The following is an 18,153-nucleotide window of genomic DNA, read 5'->3' as shown; positions in this document are numbered from 1 at the left end:
CTGGCAGGGGCCCTGCCAGGAGAGGGTATCCATCTTTCTCCCATTCCCATTTCTGTGAATTCATTCAAGAACCCCTCCTGCCAAAGAAAATGCCACCTCTTCTAAGCCTCAGAAGATTGTGTCTGGGTGGGGCCAAGACAGCCTCTTTGAGGAAGGAGATGGATAGACCACTGTTAGAGCCGAAGAGGATGAGAACTTCCCAGCTCAACCTCTCAAGTCCTGGCTTTCAGCCCAGCTAGGTTTCAGAGCTGGGACAATTCCTTAGGAGGCAAGAGTATTTGCAATGCCCTGGAGCTGCGTAACCTTGGGCAAGTTATTTAACTGCTTGGAGCTTCAGTTTCCTTGACTGGAAAATGACATAATAAACACCTCATGGGGTTGCTGTGCATTAGATAAAACCTAGCACCTACTACTACAGGCCTGGCTTCAGAAGGTGACCAGCCAATGTTCATTCTGAATCAGAATGGAAGCCCCACTGCTTTGGGGCTTCCTGGGAAGTCTGAAGGCCAGTTAGTGCAGAAGGCTAGAGTGGCCCATTGGGCTGGCACGCAGTGACCCAGACCCTGCAAGTTTTCCTTGGGGCTGGCAGGTGGGAGGGGGGTTGGGGGGAAGTAATATGTCTACTACAGACATGTAGAAGCAGCACTGTGTCCAGAGCTCCAGGGCAGGGACTGGCCTGGGAGCTGGCTTCAGTCTGGTTCTGAAAGGCACCCCCTGCCTTCCACAAGCTGGTTCACCTTCTTCCTCTCTAGAACCTTCTCTTCCCTTACAGGCATCTGAGGGCCTTTCCCATGCCTGGTGAAGAGTCCTGACAGGCCCTTCAAACTGGAGCACAAATAATATGGGCCTGCCCCATGACTCACGCCCACAATCCCAGCACTTTGGGAGGCTGAGGCAGGAGGACTGCTTGAGCCCAGGAGTTCGAGACCAGCCTGGACAATATAGTGAGACCCTGTCTCTATAAATAAAAATAAATTTTAAAAAATGTGTGACTGTGTTCTAAGGATTGCTAGACAGAATCAGTACTATTGTACTGAGTTTCCTTCTGTTCCAGGCTCCAATATGGCCTAATAGAACATTGTTGTTGATCCTATCTATTTAAAATGTTAGCATTTTGTTCATCGTGGATTTTTTGACATTAATTTTGATTTTAAAAATGCATTAAAATATTATTTTTCTAGGTCTTACATGGTGGCTCTTGCCTGTAATCCCAGCACTTTGGGAAGCCCAGGCCAGAGGATTGCTTGAGGCCAGGAGTGAAGACCAACCCGGGCAACACAGCAACACCCTATCTCTACAAAAAATAAAAATAAACCAGCCAGGCCTGGTGGTGCACTCCTGTAGTCCTAGCTACTTGGGGAGCTGAGGCAGGAGGATCTTAAGCCAAGAGTTTAAGGCTGCAGTGAGCTATGATCACACCACTGCACTCCAGCCTGGGTGACAGAGAAAGACCCTGTCTCAAAAAAGAAACAAAAAAACAAAAAACCTATCATCTCTCTCTATATATAATTTATCTAGATTACTGGACTCCTTGGTGTCCCCTTAAATTTTGTCCTTAATGATGGCATTTTTGGCTTCATCTTTTTTGAGGGAGCGGGGTATATCTTGGGGACAGGGGGCCCTGCAAATGTGCCTGCCGCCTTAAAACTGTGACCTTCCTGTTACTGAGAGGTCTTCTCTGCCCCCATCAGAGGCCAGGATAAAATTCCCAAACCAGTTTCGGCTCACCCACTGTCCCATCTCCTACTTCCAATGAGCTCAGGAATGGCTCCAAATCCTGGAGTCCTGTCGGTTATGTTCAATTCGATAAGCGTTCCTCGAGGGCAACGCGCTAAGTGCCCGGGAAGCACCTGGCGAAGGACGCTGAGCAGATTGGAACAGTGAGGGGCGGGGCTGGCCGCTCTGTACCTGGAGGACCAACTACCGACCCTGGAGCACCTTTTGGTGGAAACGTCACGTCAGAAATCCCGACCTGGTCTGACTTCCTGCCCCGGGGCCTCAGGCTCTGGACACGCGCCAGGGAGGCGTCGCCCTGCCGCGTCGGAGCTGCTTCCTGGGCGCCGTGGGCGCGGACTGCGCGGGCTACGCGGGTGCCGAGGAGCGCGAGGCGCGGAGACGGCGCACCTGGGGTGGCCCTGGCGTGCGGGCGGCAACATGGAGGACGGCGTGCTCAAGGAGGGCTTCCTGGTCAAGAGGGTGAGTGCGCGTCCGAGCCTCGGGACAGTGCCCGGGTGGGGCCCCGCCGACGCGGCTCCTTAGAGCGGAGCCAGACGCGCGCCCCGGAACGGGCGTGCGTCTGGTCCCCATCCCCAACCCCCATGGTGGGACCGGGCTGCCTGTGGCCCTAATGGGCAGAGCTGCATGTCCGAGGGGACGCGGGGTGAGCGGTGGCTCTGCGCACAGGCAAGGAGGAGAATCCCACTTGGTTAGCGCAGTATGGAGTCGGGGCAGGAGTACTGAAGCCTGTGCCCTTTTTTTTTTTTTTTGAGACGGAGTCTCACTCTGTCGCCCAGGCTGGAGTGCAGTGGCGCAATCTCGGCTCACTGCAAGCGAAGCCTGTGTCTTAATTAAAACTTGTTTATTAAAGCCTTAGTTAATTGAGACCATCTGGTAACGTGAACGTCTCTAAATAAAATTGGGTGAGGCTGTATACTATGAAAATGGCTAAGATGACGAATCGCGCCACTGTCCACTGTAAAAAAAAAAAAAAAAAAAAAAAAAAAAAAAAATATATATAAATAAAATTTACTAAGATAATATAGGCGTGCTCTGTAATTTACAACCTGTGAAGAAGGAGGAATGCTACTATGTGTCTTAAGCACTTATTGTTGGCCAGCCCTGGATATTGTCTCATGTCATCCTCCCTGCAGCCCTGCGGGTCAGTGGTACCTAATTGCCCCCCTTTCATCAAGGGGGGAAAACGAAGCCCAGAGGAGTTAGGGAACTTGCTCGGGGTGGTGAAGGCAGTGGGTGGTGGAGCCAGGATCGGGATCAGACCCACTCAGGTTGACCCAAACCTTTTCCTGCCTCCCGAGTGCCATACACGGTGGGTATTGACATCACTCTATTACAGATGGGGAAACTGAGGACCAGAAAGATGAAGTGGCTTGCCCAGAGCTCCAGAGCCAGTAATAGCTGGGACAGGAACTGCATGTTCTGACCTTCCCTCCTCAGTCCTTCCCCACCACCCACCCCAGCTGGCCCAGGGCAAACAAGAGTGCAAACAAAAACTCGGTGCCTGGGATTACGGTAGAAGATGAACAAAAGAGCAGCTGCAAAAGGAAGTTTGTTATTTCAAATTTTTTTCCTGATTTGACCTTTTTTTTTTTTTTTGAGACGGGGTCACCCAGGCTGGAGTGCAGTGGCACAATCCTGGCTCACCACAGCCTCGACTTCCCAGACTCAGGTGATCCTCTCACCTCAGCTTCCCGAGTAGCTGGGACTACAGGTGTCCACTACTATGCCCAGCTAATTTTTGTATTTTTTTGTGGAGACAGGGTTTCCCCATGTTTCCCAGGCAGGTCTCGAACTCCCGGGTTTAAGTGATCTGCCCACCTTAGCCTCCCAAAGTGCTGGGATAACAGGCGTGAGCCACCACACAGAGCATAATTTGAACAATGACATTAACACTAACCATTTATACTGCCATGATGGCATAGCAAAGAGACATATAAATCCAGGGCTGAGCTTTCTGGTTCTTCTACTGAGTTTTCAGCTTTGAGAGGGGAATGAAGAGGGATGAGGGGCCCTTCCTTTCATTGCCTCCTAGGGTGGCTGGATCAGCCCTAAAGTCTCAGATCACTTTCATTTTCCCCACAAAATGTGTCCACATGATGTTGCACGTTATTTGTTCGGGAGAGCGGTGGCTGTTTGTTGTAAACAGTAAGCAAGGAGGGTAGAAGCTGATGCCAGATCAAGGGTCAGACTGGATAGAGCAGTACGAAGCGCCACGCCCACTTGCCACTGTGGCTGAACTGATAGGCCGGTTTCTCGCAGCATGTGGAGGTGGCTGCACCTCAGAGAGGCTACACATGGGGAGCTTCCGTCGTCCTAATCTCACATTTAACTGCAGCTTGGGAGGTGGGAGGGAGAGTGAGAGCTGGGCACGGGGCTTTTGCTTGGCACTGTTGATAGCTGGGCCCTGGTAGGGCCTGTGGAAGGATGGAGTTAACATGGAGACAGATCCTTCTGATAGAACTTTGGGAGTTTTGGGGGCCTCCTCCTGTTCCTGGGGGTTACCTTCCATCATTCCCTGTCGCCCCCACCACCTCAAGAGTCAGAGGAGGGCTAAGCGCAGAGCCACAGAGCCCCCAGGATATCGCCAGGAGAAGGATGGGACTTCTCTTCTGGGTGGCCTGATTAGGGAATCCAGGGTGCAGAAAATGAGGAGAGTCAACAGATCTGGTGCCTATAAGCCCTTGGAAAAGACGGGGCTTGGCTGAAATACCTAGAGCTCATTCCAGCCAAACCCAAAGACTGGGATGGAGCCTGACCCTGAGGCAAGCGGAAATCACACCCCTCCCTGCAGGGTGAAGGATAGAGCCCCAGAACCCCTGTCGTGGTCCCAGCCTGCTGAGTAATCCCAACTTTTTCAACCCTCCATATCCCCTTTCCTCTTAGATGGCAATAGCAGTCCCTATGTCCACTGGAGAAGTTGCAGGCTGTGGCAGGGGGATTCCGTAGTCTTAGGAGAGTTAAGAGCTCAGAGGTGGGGCAGGCCCTGAGCTGGAAGCCAGAGTGCAGAGCAGTCATCACCAGTGAAGGCGAAGCCAGAGACAGGCAGGGACATGATAGAGTTGGCTCTTAATCCCGCCCAGATGAGAAAGAAGCAGAGTTCCAGGCAAAATGCAGGGAGCTCATTGGGCCTGGCTCTCAGGGGAGTAGGGGGAGGAAAGTGGGGGATGAGCCGGGAGCAGGAGTGCTTTTCCTGGGAGAAGAGGCAGCAGCACTGCTAGGCGTTCCTGCCCGGCTCATATTGTGAATAACATTGCAATGAGAACATGCTCTGGCCTAGAAATTTTATGTGTAGGGCTCTATCCTTTGTTGTAAAGCTCTGTAAAAGCTTTATAACAAAGAGTTATTTTTATTTTATTTTGTATTTTTGTAGAGATGAGGTCTCACTCTGTTGCCCAGGCTGGTCTCAAACTCCTGGCTCAAGTGATCCTCTGGCCTCCGCCTCCCAGAGTGCTGAGATTAGAGGTGTGAGTCATCACACCCCCCTGTTATTTATTTATTTTGTTTAGAGAGGGTCTCACTCTGTTGCCCAGGCTGGAATACAGTGGCATCAGCAAGGCTCACTGCAGCCTCAACCTCCCAGGCTCAAACAATCCTCCTACCTCAGCCTCCCTAGTAGCTGGGACTACAGGTACATGTTACCACACCCAGCTAATGTTTTGTTTTTTGCTTTCTTTTTTTAAATTTCTTTTTTTTTTTTTTTTTTATAGCATCAGGGTCTCACCATGTTGCCCAGGCTGGTTTTGAACTCCTGGGCTCAAGCAATCCTCCCACCTTGGCCTCTCTAAGTGCTGGGATTATGGGCGCCAATAAAGAATCATTTATGTGGTGAAAAAACTGAAAACTACCTGTCTGTCCCCACCAAATTACTAATTAAATTATGGTTACGCAGATGTTGAAAATGTTTATAGTATTAAAATCCGAAGAGTAAAGTGGTAAAATGTATGAGTAAAGAAAAAATATGCGTAGAAGAAAAAGACCAGAAGGAGTTCTGGAGACTAGAGGTGCAAAATTAAGGTGTTGCCAGGGCCGTGCTGCCTCTGAAACTTGTGGAGGAGGATCCGTCCTAGCTTCTGGTGTTTGCAGGCAACCCTTGGCATTCCCTGGCTTCTAAATACTTCACTGCAACCACTGTCTCTGTTGTCACGTGACCATCCTCTCCCTATGTGTCTCTTGGTGTCCAAATTTTCCTCTTCCTATAAGGACACCAGTCATATTGGATTAGTGCCCATTCTAGTCTGGGGTGACTTCATTTTAACTTGATTACCTCTGCAAAGACCCTATTTCCAAATAACATCACACTTACAGGTCCAGAGGTTAGGACTTCAACATATCTTTTTTGGGGAAATACAATTCAACCCATAGCAAGTACCATCCCATCTTTGTTTTTCGTATTTTATTTTATTTATTTATTTTGAGACCGAGTTTTGCTCTTGTTGCCCAGGCTGCAGTGCAATGGTGCAATCTCGGCTGACTGCAACCTCTGCCTCCCAGGTTCAAGTGATTCTCATGCCTCAGCCTCCTGAGTAGCTGGGATTACAAGCATGTGCCACCACGCCTGGCTAATTTTGTATTTTTAGTAGAGACGGGGTTTTCCGTGTTGGTCAGGCTGATCTTGAACTCCTGACCTCAGGTGATCCACCCACCTGGCCTTCCAAAGTACTGGGATTACAGGCATGAGCCACCATGCCTGGCCCTCTATTTTATTTTATTTTCAAGAGACAGTGTCTCACCATGTTACCCAGGCTGGAGCACAGGGACTATTCACAGGCATGATCATAGTGCATTGCAATGTTGAGCTCTTGTGCTCAAGCGAACTTCCTGGCTCAGCCTCCAAGTAGCTGGGACTACAAGTCCACACCACTGGGCCCAGCTGGCATCTCTGCTTTTCTCAGGGTTATGGGCAAGACCTTTCTGTGCCTCTGTTTCCTTATCTTTAAAGTTAGGGGTCTGCCGGGTGTGGTGGCTCACACCTGTAATCCCAACAATGTGGGAGGCAAAAGTGGGAGGATTGCTTGAGGCCAGGAGTTCGAGAGCAGCCTAGGCAACAAAATGAGAACTCATCTCTACAAAAAATAAAATAATTAGCCAGTCATGGTGGTACTCACTTGTAGTCCCAGCTGCTTGGGAGGCTGAGGTGGGAGAATCGCTTGAGCCCAGGGGTTTGAGGCTGCAGTGAGCTATGATCATGCCACTGCACTCCAGCCTTGGCAACCAAATGAGACCCTGCCTCAAAACATTATTTTTTTTTTAATTAAAAAAAATAAGGTTAGGGGCCAGGCGTGGTGGCTCATGCCTGTAATCCCAGCATTTTAGGAGGCCGAGGCTGGCAGATCACAAGGTCAGCAGTTCGAGACCAGCCTAGCCGACATAGTGAAACCCCATCTCTACTAAAAATACAAAAAATTAGCCAGGTGTGGTGGCGGGTGCCTCTAATCCCAGCTAGTCAGGAGGCTGAGGCAGGAGAATTGCTTGAATCCAGGAGGCGGAGGTTGCAGTGAGCTGAGATTGTGCCACTGCACTCCAGCCCGGGCGACAGTGCAAGACTCCATCTCAAAAAAAAGTAACAGTAATAAGGTTAAGGAATAGAGGAGGCTTTTTCCTAAGGTCTCTCCAGCTGTGACATTCTGTGTCTCGTAAGCCCATCCCTGAGGTGCCATTCCAGCTTATGGGCCCCTCATCCTTCCCTCCAAAAGGGATCCAGGGAACTCCAAGCACCCCCTGCTTCAGCTGGCCTCTGCCTCTAGCTAGCTGATTACAGACAAGAAACCTAAGAGAGAGGCTACTCTCTGCCCAGGGACAAGTGTCCAGGTGGAGGGAGGCCTGGGTTCTTCTTAGCATACCATTGTGTTATCGGCCTGTGACTCACTTTGCCTGGTGGTTTTAGACCAGTCACTATGCCCTCTGTGCATGGTGTGGTTTATCTGTAGAGCAGAACCAGTGGTGCTTTCCTGCCAGGTTCATGAGTATTCCAGCAGCCTCCAGCTGAGCTCCTCACTCCAGTCTCACCTGCTTCCTTTGGCTATTCCTGTGTTCGGAGTGATAGGTTTAACATGAAAACGTAAGCTTGCTGTCTTTCTGCTTAAAATCCTTCAAGGACTCCCCTTGAAGATCAAACTTTGTGGCAGAGAACCTGAAGCCCTTGTTAACTTGGTCCCCATCACCTCCCCTATGGAGCCCAAGCCATATAGAACCACGGGGAGTTTCCCCAAAGTGGCAGGAATCCTATGCTCACCCCTTCTTGACTTCCTGACCTGCCTAACTCCACACAACCAGAAAGACTGAGCCCCAATATCACTCCTGGGAATGTACCTACCCCCACCTCAGCCTCTCCTGAGCTCCTCCTTGGGGTTTGTATCATGCCCTATGTTAATTATTGATTGCTGTATAACAAATTATCCCAAAAGTTAGCATCTTTTTTTTTTTTTTTTTGAGATGGAATCTTGCTCTTTCACCGAGGCTGAAGTGCAGTGGCGCCATCTTGGCTCACTGCAACCCCCTCCTCCTGGGTTCAAGTGATTCTTGTGCCTCAGCCTCCTGAGTAGCTGGGACTACAGGCACCCACCACCACGCCCAGCTAATTTTTGAATTTTTAGTAGAGACGGGGTTTCACCATGTTGGCCAGGTTGGTCTCAAACTCCTGACTTTAAGTGATCTACCCGCCCTCAGCCTACCAAAGTGCTGGGATTACAGACGTGAGCCACCGCGCCTGGCCAAGCATCTTAAAACAACAAGATTTGTCATCTCACTGTTTCTGAGGGTCAGATATCCAGTAACAGCGTAGCTGCAAGACTGGCTCAGGGTCTCTCTTGAGGCTGCAGCCAAGAGTGACAGTCACCTGAAGGCTTGACTGGCTGTAGGGTCCAATTCTGAGCTCACCTACATGGCTGTTGGCTGGAGGCCTTGGCTCCTCACCTCTCAATCAGGCTGCTTAGGATATGGCAGCTAGCTTTTCTCACAGCAAATAATCAGAGAGAGGGAGAGAGAGAGGCAGAGGGAGAAAGAGAGAGAATGCCAATAAGAAGCCTCAGAAGACCTTTATAACCTAATGTCAGAATTGGGATACCATCACTCTGCCATATTGCCATACAGACCAACCCTAGTAAAATGTGGAAAGAGACTATGCAAGAGTGTGAACACTAGAAGGAGGGGATCACTGAGGCCATGCCAGTCATCTGTCCTGGAACTTTTCATACTGGGTGGGGTAGGTGTCTGTCTTCCCCACTGGATTAGGACAGAGTCTTGTTCATCTTTGCCTTGGTGCCATATTATTAATCATTGATTATTAAATGAATGAATGATTTCCCTAATCATCTCATCAGGATTTTTGTGTATTTAAATTTAAATGCATTTTTTTCATGGTAAAAATAATACATTTGTATTAGTAAACAAACTCAAACAGTACTCAAGGAAATGAAAATGAAAATAAGTTTCTATTCTTTTTTTTCTTTTTTTTTTGAGATGGACTCTTGCTCTGTCGCCCAGGCTGGAGCTCAGTCTTGGCTCACTGCAACCTCCACTTTCAGGATTCAAGCAATTCTCCTGCCTCAGCCTCCTGAGTAGTTGGGATTACAGGCGCCTGCCACCGCACCTGGCTAGTTTTATATTTTTAGTAGAGATGGGGTTTCGCCGTGTTGGCCATTGGCCACGGTGGTCTTGAACTTCTGACCTCAGGTGACCCGCCTACTTTGGTCTCCCAAAGTTCTGGGATTACAGGTGTGAGCCACCGCACCTGGCCACCATTCTTATTACTCTGTATCCACTCTTACTCCTTAGGGGTGACCATTGTTTACATATTTGGGGTATCCCTCCAGAAATTTTCTAAACTACAAGAAATACTTAAGTATTATAAATACTTATGTACTATATATATTTTTTCTGAGATGGGGTCTCACTCTGTTGCCCAGGATGGAGTTCATTGGTGTGATCATAGCTTACTGCAGCCTCTTTTTTTTTTTTTTTTTTTTTTTTTTTTTTTTGAGACGGATCTCGCTCTGTCGCCCAGGCTGGAGTGCAGTGGCGCGATCTCGCCTCACTGCAAGCTCCGCCTCCCGGGTTCACGCCATTCTCCTGCCTCAGCCTCTCCGAGTAGCTGGGACTACAGGCGCCCGCCACCACGCCCGGCTGATTTTTTTATATTTTTAGTAGAGACGGGGTTTCACCGTGGTCTCGATCTCCTGACCTCGTGATCCACCCGCCTCGGCCTCCCAAAGTGCTGGGATTACAAGCGTGAGCCACCGCGCCCGGCCGAGCTTACTGCAGCCTCGACCTCCCAGGCTCAAATGACCCTCCCACCTCAGCCTCCTGAGTGGCTGGGACCACAGGTGCATGTCACCACACCTGACTAATGTTTTTTATTATTTGTAGAGACTAGGTCTTGCTATGTTGTCCAAGCTGGTCTTGAAGTCCTAGGCTCAAGTGATCCTCCCATCTTAGCATTCCAAAGTGCTGGGATTACAGGTGTGAATCACCACACCCAACTCGAAATTTTAAATATTTAGAAGTATTTTCTAAAATACTACTACTAGAGGTTTGTTGTTTAGTTTTGTTTTTGAGACAGGGTCTCACTATGTTGCCCAGGCTAGACTTGGACTTTAAGGCTTGGGCAATCCTCCTGCCTCAGCCTCCTGAGTAGCTGAGACTACAGCTGCATGTGGCTACCAGATTTTTTTTAGGTATCATACGAAGTAATATGAGTAAAAGTGCTTTGCTCATGTCAAAGACATTGCCACCTATTCTTGGTGCTTTAGACTGCTGAGTCTGACCTTGAAGGCTGTGCCAGTGGCCTACCATCTCTTAGGATTGGAATTCTTGCACTGCAGCTACACCAGGCACTACGTTGTTACCATATACATTTAGATTATTTTTCATTTTTTCATTATTATAAGCGGTGTTCCTATAAGTGTCAATACATAAAACCTTTTCTATAATCTATATTATTTTCTTTCAAAAATCTTTTTGGCAGTCTCACTGTGTTGCCCAGGCTAGAGTGTGGTAGCACAATCACAGCTTGTTGCAGCCTTGACTTCCCAGGCTCAAGTGATCCTCCCACCTCAGCCTCTTGAGTTAGCTGAGACTACAGGAGTGTGCCACCACGTCCAGCTAATTTTTAATTCTTTTGTAGAGATGACTTTTCACTATAGCGCCCAGACTGGTCTTGAACTCCTAGGCTCAGGTGATTCTCTCTCCTTGGCCTCCCAAAGTGCTGAGATTATAGGCGTGAGCCACTGCACCCAGCCTCATATTCTAAATTATTTAGTTAACAGAGATCCCTAAAGTGGTATTATTGGGTCAAAGGATTTGAACATTTTCATGAGGGCCACCAGCTTCTTTGAATTTCTTGCCTACATAGTACATCTTTTGTCATCAGTTTTTCTCCTCAGACTTCTCTCCTTTGCTATCAGTTAGGATTCTCAGTTGCTTGTAACACATTCCACTCTAGTGACTTTGAACAGAAGGGATTTCTTGGAGGACATATACGAACTCGGGAATATTTGACAGGCCAGAGAATATTTGGCTGGGATGCCATAAAGCCGGGGACCATACAGTCAGACAAAAACCCCCACAGTACTAGGTTGGTGTAATTTCTGTTGGAAGATGTTTCTATTGGAAGCATCACTGCTGACACTGCCACCTGTCCCTGATAACTCTGAGTCTGGGTATCAGAACGATCTGCTCTTTTGCTACTGTCTTTGCCAAAATTTCTTGTTTTCCCATGTTGGACTACCATCAAACATGCATCAGTGCAAAATGGACAAAAAATTTAAATAGACATTTCTCGAAAGAAGACATACAAATGGCAAAAAGGTCTGTGAAAAAGTGCTCAACACCATTGATTATCAGGGAAATGCAAATCAAAACTACAATGGGATATCATCTCACCCCAGTTAAAATAGCTTTTATTCAAAAGACAGGCAAACACAAATGCTGGTGAGGATATGGAGAAAAGGGAACCCTTATACACTGTTGGTGAGTATGTAAATTAGTACAACCACTATGCAGAACAATTTAGAGGTTCCTCAAAAAAAATATAAACAGAGCTACCATGTGATCCAGCAATTCCACTGCTGGGTATATACCCAAAACAAAGGAAATCAGTATATTGAAGGGATATCTGCACACCCATGTTTGTTGCAGCACTGTTTACAATAGCCAAGATTGGAAGCAACCTGTGTCCTCCAACACATGAATGAATAAAGAAAATGTGGTACATATGTACAATGGAATACTATTCAGCCATAAAAAAGAATGAGATCCTGTCATTTGCAACAATGTGGATGGAACTGGAGGTCATTATGTTAAATGAAATAAGCCAGGCACAGAAAGACAAATATCACATGTTCTCACTTATTTGCCGGCTCTAAAAATCAAAACAATTGAACTCATAGACTTAGAGAGTAGAAGGATGGTTGTTACCAGAGGCTGGGAAGGGTGGGTGAGGGGCTGCAGGGGAGGTGGGAATGGTTAATGGGTACAAAAAAAATAATTAGAAAGAATGAGAAAGACCTACCATTTAATAGCACCACAGGGTGACTATAGTCAATAACAACTTAATTGTACATTTTAAAATAACTAAAAGAGTATAATCGGATTGTTTGTAACACAAAGGATAAATGCTTGAGGGGATGGATACCCCATTCTCCATAATGTGATTATTATGCAATGTATGCCTGTATCAAAACATCTCATGTATCCCATGTATATATACTTACTATGTACCCACAAAAATTAAAAATAAAAAAATTTAAAGTAAAAAAATACATCAATGCCCCATGCATGGAATTGACAGAAACTTCCTTAAGTGGAAGGTACTCTGGGAAATGTAACATTTCGTCCAGGAAAGTATAACATCTCTGTATTTTTGTTGTTGTTGTTGTTGTTGTTTGAGATGGACTCTTCCTCTGTCACCCAGGCTGGAGTGCAGTGGCACCGTCATCTTGGCTCACTGCAAACTCCACCTCCTGAGTTCAAGTGATTCTTCTGCCTCAGCCTCCTGAGTAGCTGGGATTACAGGCATGTGCCACCATGCCCAGCTAATTTTTATATTTTTAGCAGAGACAGGGTCTCACCATGTTGGCCAGACTGCTCTCGAACTCCTGACCTCAGGAGTTGGGTGATCCGCCCACCTCGGCCTCCCAAAATGTTGGGATTACAAGCGTGAGCCACCGCGCCGGCCTGTATTTGTATTTTCTGCCCAATATCTGTTGGTTGCATTTTTCTCCTTTTATATCACTAGTCTCCTTCCTTTCCCTATCATATTAGTTTATGAGGGCTGCTATAACTAAATATCACAGAATAGGTGGTTGAAACAACTGAGATTTATTTCTCATGGTTCTGTATGTTAGAAGTCCAATATCAAGGTACCAGCAGTTTGGTTTCTTCTAAGGCCTCTCTCTCCTTGGCTTGCAGATGGCACCTCCTCACTGTGTCCTCAGTGGTCTTTCCTCTCTGTGAGCTCTCTGTGTGTCCAAATCTCCTCTTCTTTTTAAAATTATTATTGTTGTTTTAGAGACAGGGACTCACTCTGTTGCCCAGGCTGCAGTGTAGTGGCATGATCTTGGTTCACTGTACCATTAACCTCCTGGGCCCCAGCAATCCTCCCACCTCAGCCTCCCAAGTAGCTTGGACTACAGGCACGTGCCACCGCGCCTGGCTAATTTTTATTTATTTGTTTGTTTGTTTACTTATTTTTATTGATCGAGATGGGGTCTCCCTATGTTGCTGAGGCTGGCCTCAAACTCCTGGGCTCAAGCAATCCTTCTGCCTCAGCCTCCCAAATTCCTGGGATTACAGGCCTGAGCCACCGCAGCCAACCTAAATCTCCTTTTCTTATAAAGACTCTAGTCAGATTGGATTAAGGCCCATCCTAATGACCCCATTTTAATTTAATTCCCTCTTTAAAGGGGATGTATCTCCAAATACATTCCCAGTCTCAGGCACTGGGGCTAGGCATTCAACATACGAATTTTGGAGGCACACAGGCACACGGCTCATCCCATACTATTATTATTTTTTTTTTTAAGAGGCAGAGTCTTGCTCTGTCACCCAGGTTGGAGTGCTGTGGTGTGATCATAGCTCACTGTAGCCTCAAACTCCTGGGTTTAAATGATTGTCCCTCCTCAGCCTCCCAAGTAGCTGGGGCTGCAGATGTGTGCCACCATGCCTGGCTAATCTTTAATTTTTACTTGTAGAGATGGCATTTCACTATGTTGCCCAGGCTAGTCTCAAACTCCTGGTCTCAAGTGATCCTCCTACCTTGCCCTCCCGAAGTGCCGGGATTACAGGCGTGAACCACCGAGCTCAGTCCTAAGATTCTTTTGCCCTCTCCTCTACTCCACCTCCCACCAGTCCACATACCATTAACTTAATTGCCTTCTCCACTCCCTTCCAGCTACAGCCTTGGGTGCCAGCAGTTTACTGCCTTGGATTCGGAAGCACCCAGATGTCCCAGACCAGTCCTGCTAGTGCTGCCCCAGGACCCCTGCAGTTGGGGCGGGGGGTGGTCATAGGAAATGGGGACCTGAGGCTGGGCTATGTGCAGAGCAGTAGAGAACCCCAATAGCTGCGAAGTCAAAGACAAATCTTTTTGTTTCTTTAAACATGTCTGCTTGTGTCAGGTAAAACTGTCAATGCCCATACTACGTGTGGATGTAAGTAAGGAACAAAGAGAGCAAAAATGTGCAATTCTGCTGGACTGCACGAACCCTCTCATGGAAACAGAGTGATCATCACGTAGCATAATAACACTGGGACATGTTAATAAACTCTTGTCAGATTAGCTGTGTTGTAAGTCTTATTTAGTTGTCACAGTAAATTCTGTTTGGGCTCAAGTCAGTGCTCACAAAGCTCAGTTATATGCACAAATAACTTTGGTGCAGACGATTCCTTCTACAACTTTTGGCTCTCTAACAGCTCTTACTACATGCTGAGTGTGGAATAGAATCATAGCACCAGAGATTGAGAACTAAAAGGGCCTTTGATATGAATCCGTGCTAGGCAAGGAAATGAGTGAGTTGGAGCAACGGACTTTGATTCAGGTAAAGCACCTCTGTCGGTTAGAACCTAGCCCTAAGCTGGGCTTTGGAAATATCCCAGGAAGGTGCTTTTGTGACTGTGTACTAAACTCATTCCTTTCTGATCCCTCAGCAGACATTTCCCCATCCACTGATCTTTCTAGAAACAGGCTCTCCATGTTCACCTGACTATTCTGCCCATTGGCTCTACCACACACCTGAGAGCCACCTAAACTACCCTTCTCTTTATTCCTGTCACCTGAGAACCACCTAAATTACACTTCTCTTTATTCCTGCCACCTGAGAACCACCTAAACTAACTTCTCTTTATTCCTGCCACCTGAGAACCACCTAAACCGCCCTTCTCTTTATTCCTGCCACCTGAGAACCACCTAAACCGCCCTTCTCTTTATTCCTGCCACCTGAGAACCACCTAAACCACCCTTCTCTTTATTCCTTCCACCTGAGAACCACCTAAACTACCCTTCTCTTTATTCCTGCCACCTGAGAACCACCTAAACTACCCTTCTCTTTATTCCTGCCACCTGACAGCCACCTAAACTACCCTTCTTTTTAAGCCTGCCACACCTGGCTAGGTAAGACTGTCAGAGTCCTTAGCTCTGGGAGACTGTAAGTGGCCTCATATTGCACACATCCTTTGACTAGTAATATTCTTTCTAGGAATATATCCAAAGGAAAAAAAATAGATGCAGGTCAAAATTTACATGTAAGGATATTCATTACAGAACAGTGGAAAAAATGGAACAACCTCAGTTGCAAACAATAGAAGTTGGCAAGTAAACTATGTATCCACATAATTGTCATTAAAAATATGTTTTACAGAAATTTAATGGTGTGAGAAGATGCTCAGCAAGGCCAAACAAAACAGGGACCGGGCATGGTGGCTTATGCATGTAATCCTAGCATTCTGGGAGGCCAAGGTGAGAGGATCACAGAAGCCCAGGAGTTCTTCAAGACCAGCCTAGGGAGTACAGTGAGACCTCGTCTTTACAAAAAAATTTAAAAATTAGCCAGGTGTGGTGGCACATGCTTGTAGTCCCAGCCACTCAGGAAGCTGAGGTGGGAGGATCACTTGAGTCCAGGAAAGGGAGGCTGCAGTGAGCTGAGGTCATGCCACTGTACTCCAGCCTGTCTCTTTTGAGACCTTGTCTATAAAACAAGAACAAAAACAAAAAAACTAGAAAATAAAACTATATGTAAAATAATCTTAATTTTTAAAAAAAACCAGAAGGCAAAAACTGAAAGGAAAAAAGACTGGAAGGAAATACAATATGTTAGCAATGGCTGTCTCCTAGCAGTAGGATTACAGGCGAGTGATTTTTCTCTTCTTTTTACTTTGTAGTTTTTTTCAAGGTTTATAACCCAAGAAATGGCCAAATAGGAACTAGAAGGTCAGTGCCAAAGGTCTTTGCTATGTACTCAAAAGAGATCCAGACACAAATCCTGCTGTCTTCCTTGGAGAGTGATTTCCACAGCACAGTCTGGTTACCTGTGCCACCGGACACCCCTCCCTGAACACCACACCCTCTCCTTGACCACCTCACCTCAGGGCTTTCTTGTCTGTCCATAGGGCCACATTGTCCACAACTGGAAGGCGCGATGGTTCATCCTTCGGCAGAACACGCTGGTGTACTACAAGCTTGAGGGGGGTCGGAGAGTGACCCCTCCCAAGGGCCGGATCCTCCTCGATGGCTGCACCATCACCTGCCCCTGCCTGGAGTATGAAAACCGACCAGTAAGTGACGGCCCCTGCTGTCCAGCTCCTCTCTGTTCCACAGTCTTCCCACCTCTGGCCTCTTTGGGAAAGTGGTGTGGGTAGGAGGAAGAGCTCAGAGTTAGAATTGAAGAACTTGGATTCAAATCCTGGCTCCGCCACGTACCAGGTATGTGAGCTTGGACAAGTAGCTAAACCTCTCTGAGCCTTCGTTCCTCATCTGTAAAATGGGATGAAATAATTACCCCTGAGTGTCTCACATGGTTGTGGTGAGGACCATGAAGGTCACAGTGTATTAGAGTACTGTATGGGCTGGGAGGCAGGCACCACACAAATGTGAGTAATTACTGCTATCTTGGGGTTCACTATGATGGCTTTCATCCCCTGAGGGGTCTGTGTTCCAGAAGTAAGGGGTGGCTTCAACCCTACAATTAAAAAAGTCTAGGCTGGGCGTGGTGGCACACACCTGTAATCCCACCACTTTGGGAGGCCGAGATGGGCAGATTGCTTGAGGTGAGGAGTTTGAGACCAGCCTGGCCAATATTTTTAGTATTTGTACTAAAAACACAAAAATTAGCTGAGTGTGGTCGCAGCGGCCTGTAATCCCAGCTACTTGGGAGGTTGAGGCAGGAGAATCGCTTGACCCTGGGAGGCAGAGTTTGCAGTGAGCCGAGATCACGCCACTGCACTCCAGCCTGGGCGACAGAATGAGACTCCTCAAGAAAAAAAAAAAAAAGTTTCTCCCAATAAATTATTTATCAAGGGCCCATCATGTGCCAAGAAATTTGCAAGGCATGGAGGAATCAAGGAAGAATATGGTAAGATTGTTTCTTCATAGAGTTGCTCATTTTATTGGGAAAGCAAGTGGTTAATTGAAAAACATTTGGCATTCCAATGCCACAGCTATCAGGAGCTGCAGAAAACCCTTTATCCCTGAAGAGGAAAAAGATATTTCAGGCTGGGTCAGGCAACGCCTCAGGAATAGAGATGTGGGCAAAGATGGAACAAGGAGAGAGGCAGTCATTCTGGACAGGTAGAATGTCTTGAGTAAAAGTAAGAAGAGAATGCATGCAGAGAGGTGGGTGTGGCTTCTGGGGAGTAGGGCCTCCAGTGTGGTCAAAGGGGAATGTTCACCAAATCAGTGATAGGAGTTTGGTTTGGGCCAGATGGAGGTAATGGAGAGCCATTGAAGATTTTGAGTGAGAGCATGGTCTGATGAGAATTCTCTTAGAGGCCAGGCGCATTGGCTCACACCTGTAATCTCAGCACTTTGGGAGGCCAAGGCTGGTGGATCACCTGAGGTCAGGAGTTCAAGACCAGCCTGGCCAACATGGTGAAACCCCGTCTCTACTAAAAATACAAAAATTAGCCAGGCGGGGTGGCGGGCATCTGTAGTCCCAGCTACTCAAGAGGCTGAGGCAGGAGAATTGCTCGAACCCAGGAGGTGGAGGTCACCACCGAGCCGAGATCATGCCATTACACTCCAGCCTGGGTGACAGAGCGAGACCCTGTCTCAAAAAAACAAGAAAAAGAAAAGAAAACTCTCTTAGAAAGACCAAAATGAAGGCTGGGTGTGGTGGTACACACCTGTGATTCTAGCTGCTCAGGAGGCTGAGGTGGGAGGATCACTCAAGCCCAGGAGTTTGAGACTAGCCTGGGCAACATAGCAAG

General features: G+C 47.4%; 1 protein-coding gene across 1 annotated transcript in view; it reads left to right on the top strand.

Moving 5' to 3' along the window:
• Nucleotides 1–2,054: 2,054 nt before the first annotated feature.
• Nucleotides 2,055–18,153, top strand: part of PLEK2 (pleckstrin 2) — a 28,327-nt gene continuing 12,228 nt past the window's right edge. Inside the window, exons 1-2 of the mRNA XM_003263591.4 lie at nt 2,055–2,196; nt 16,339–16,503. Of these exons, the coding sequence (XP_003263639.1) occupies nt 2,155–2,196; nt 16,339–16,503 (207 nt within the window). The 5' untranslated portion in view covers nt 2,055–2,154. The remainder of the gene's footprint in view (nt 2,197–16,338; nt 16,504–18,153) is intronic.

Source organism: Nomascus leucogenys, chromosome 1a, assembly GCF_006542625.1.
Source record: "Nomascus leucogenys isolate Asia chromosome 1a, Asia_NLE_v1, whole genome shotgun sequence".
Lineage (NCBI taxonomy): Eukaryota > Metazoa > Chordata > Mammalia > Primates > Hylobatidae > Nomascus > Nomascus leucogenys.
Note: the sequence above shows the minus strand (reverse complement) of the source record. Positions and strands in the feature narration are given on the sequence as shown.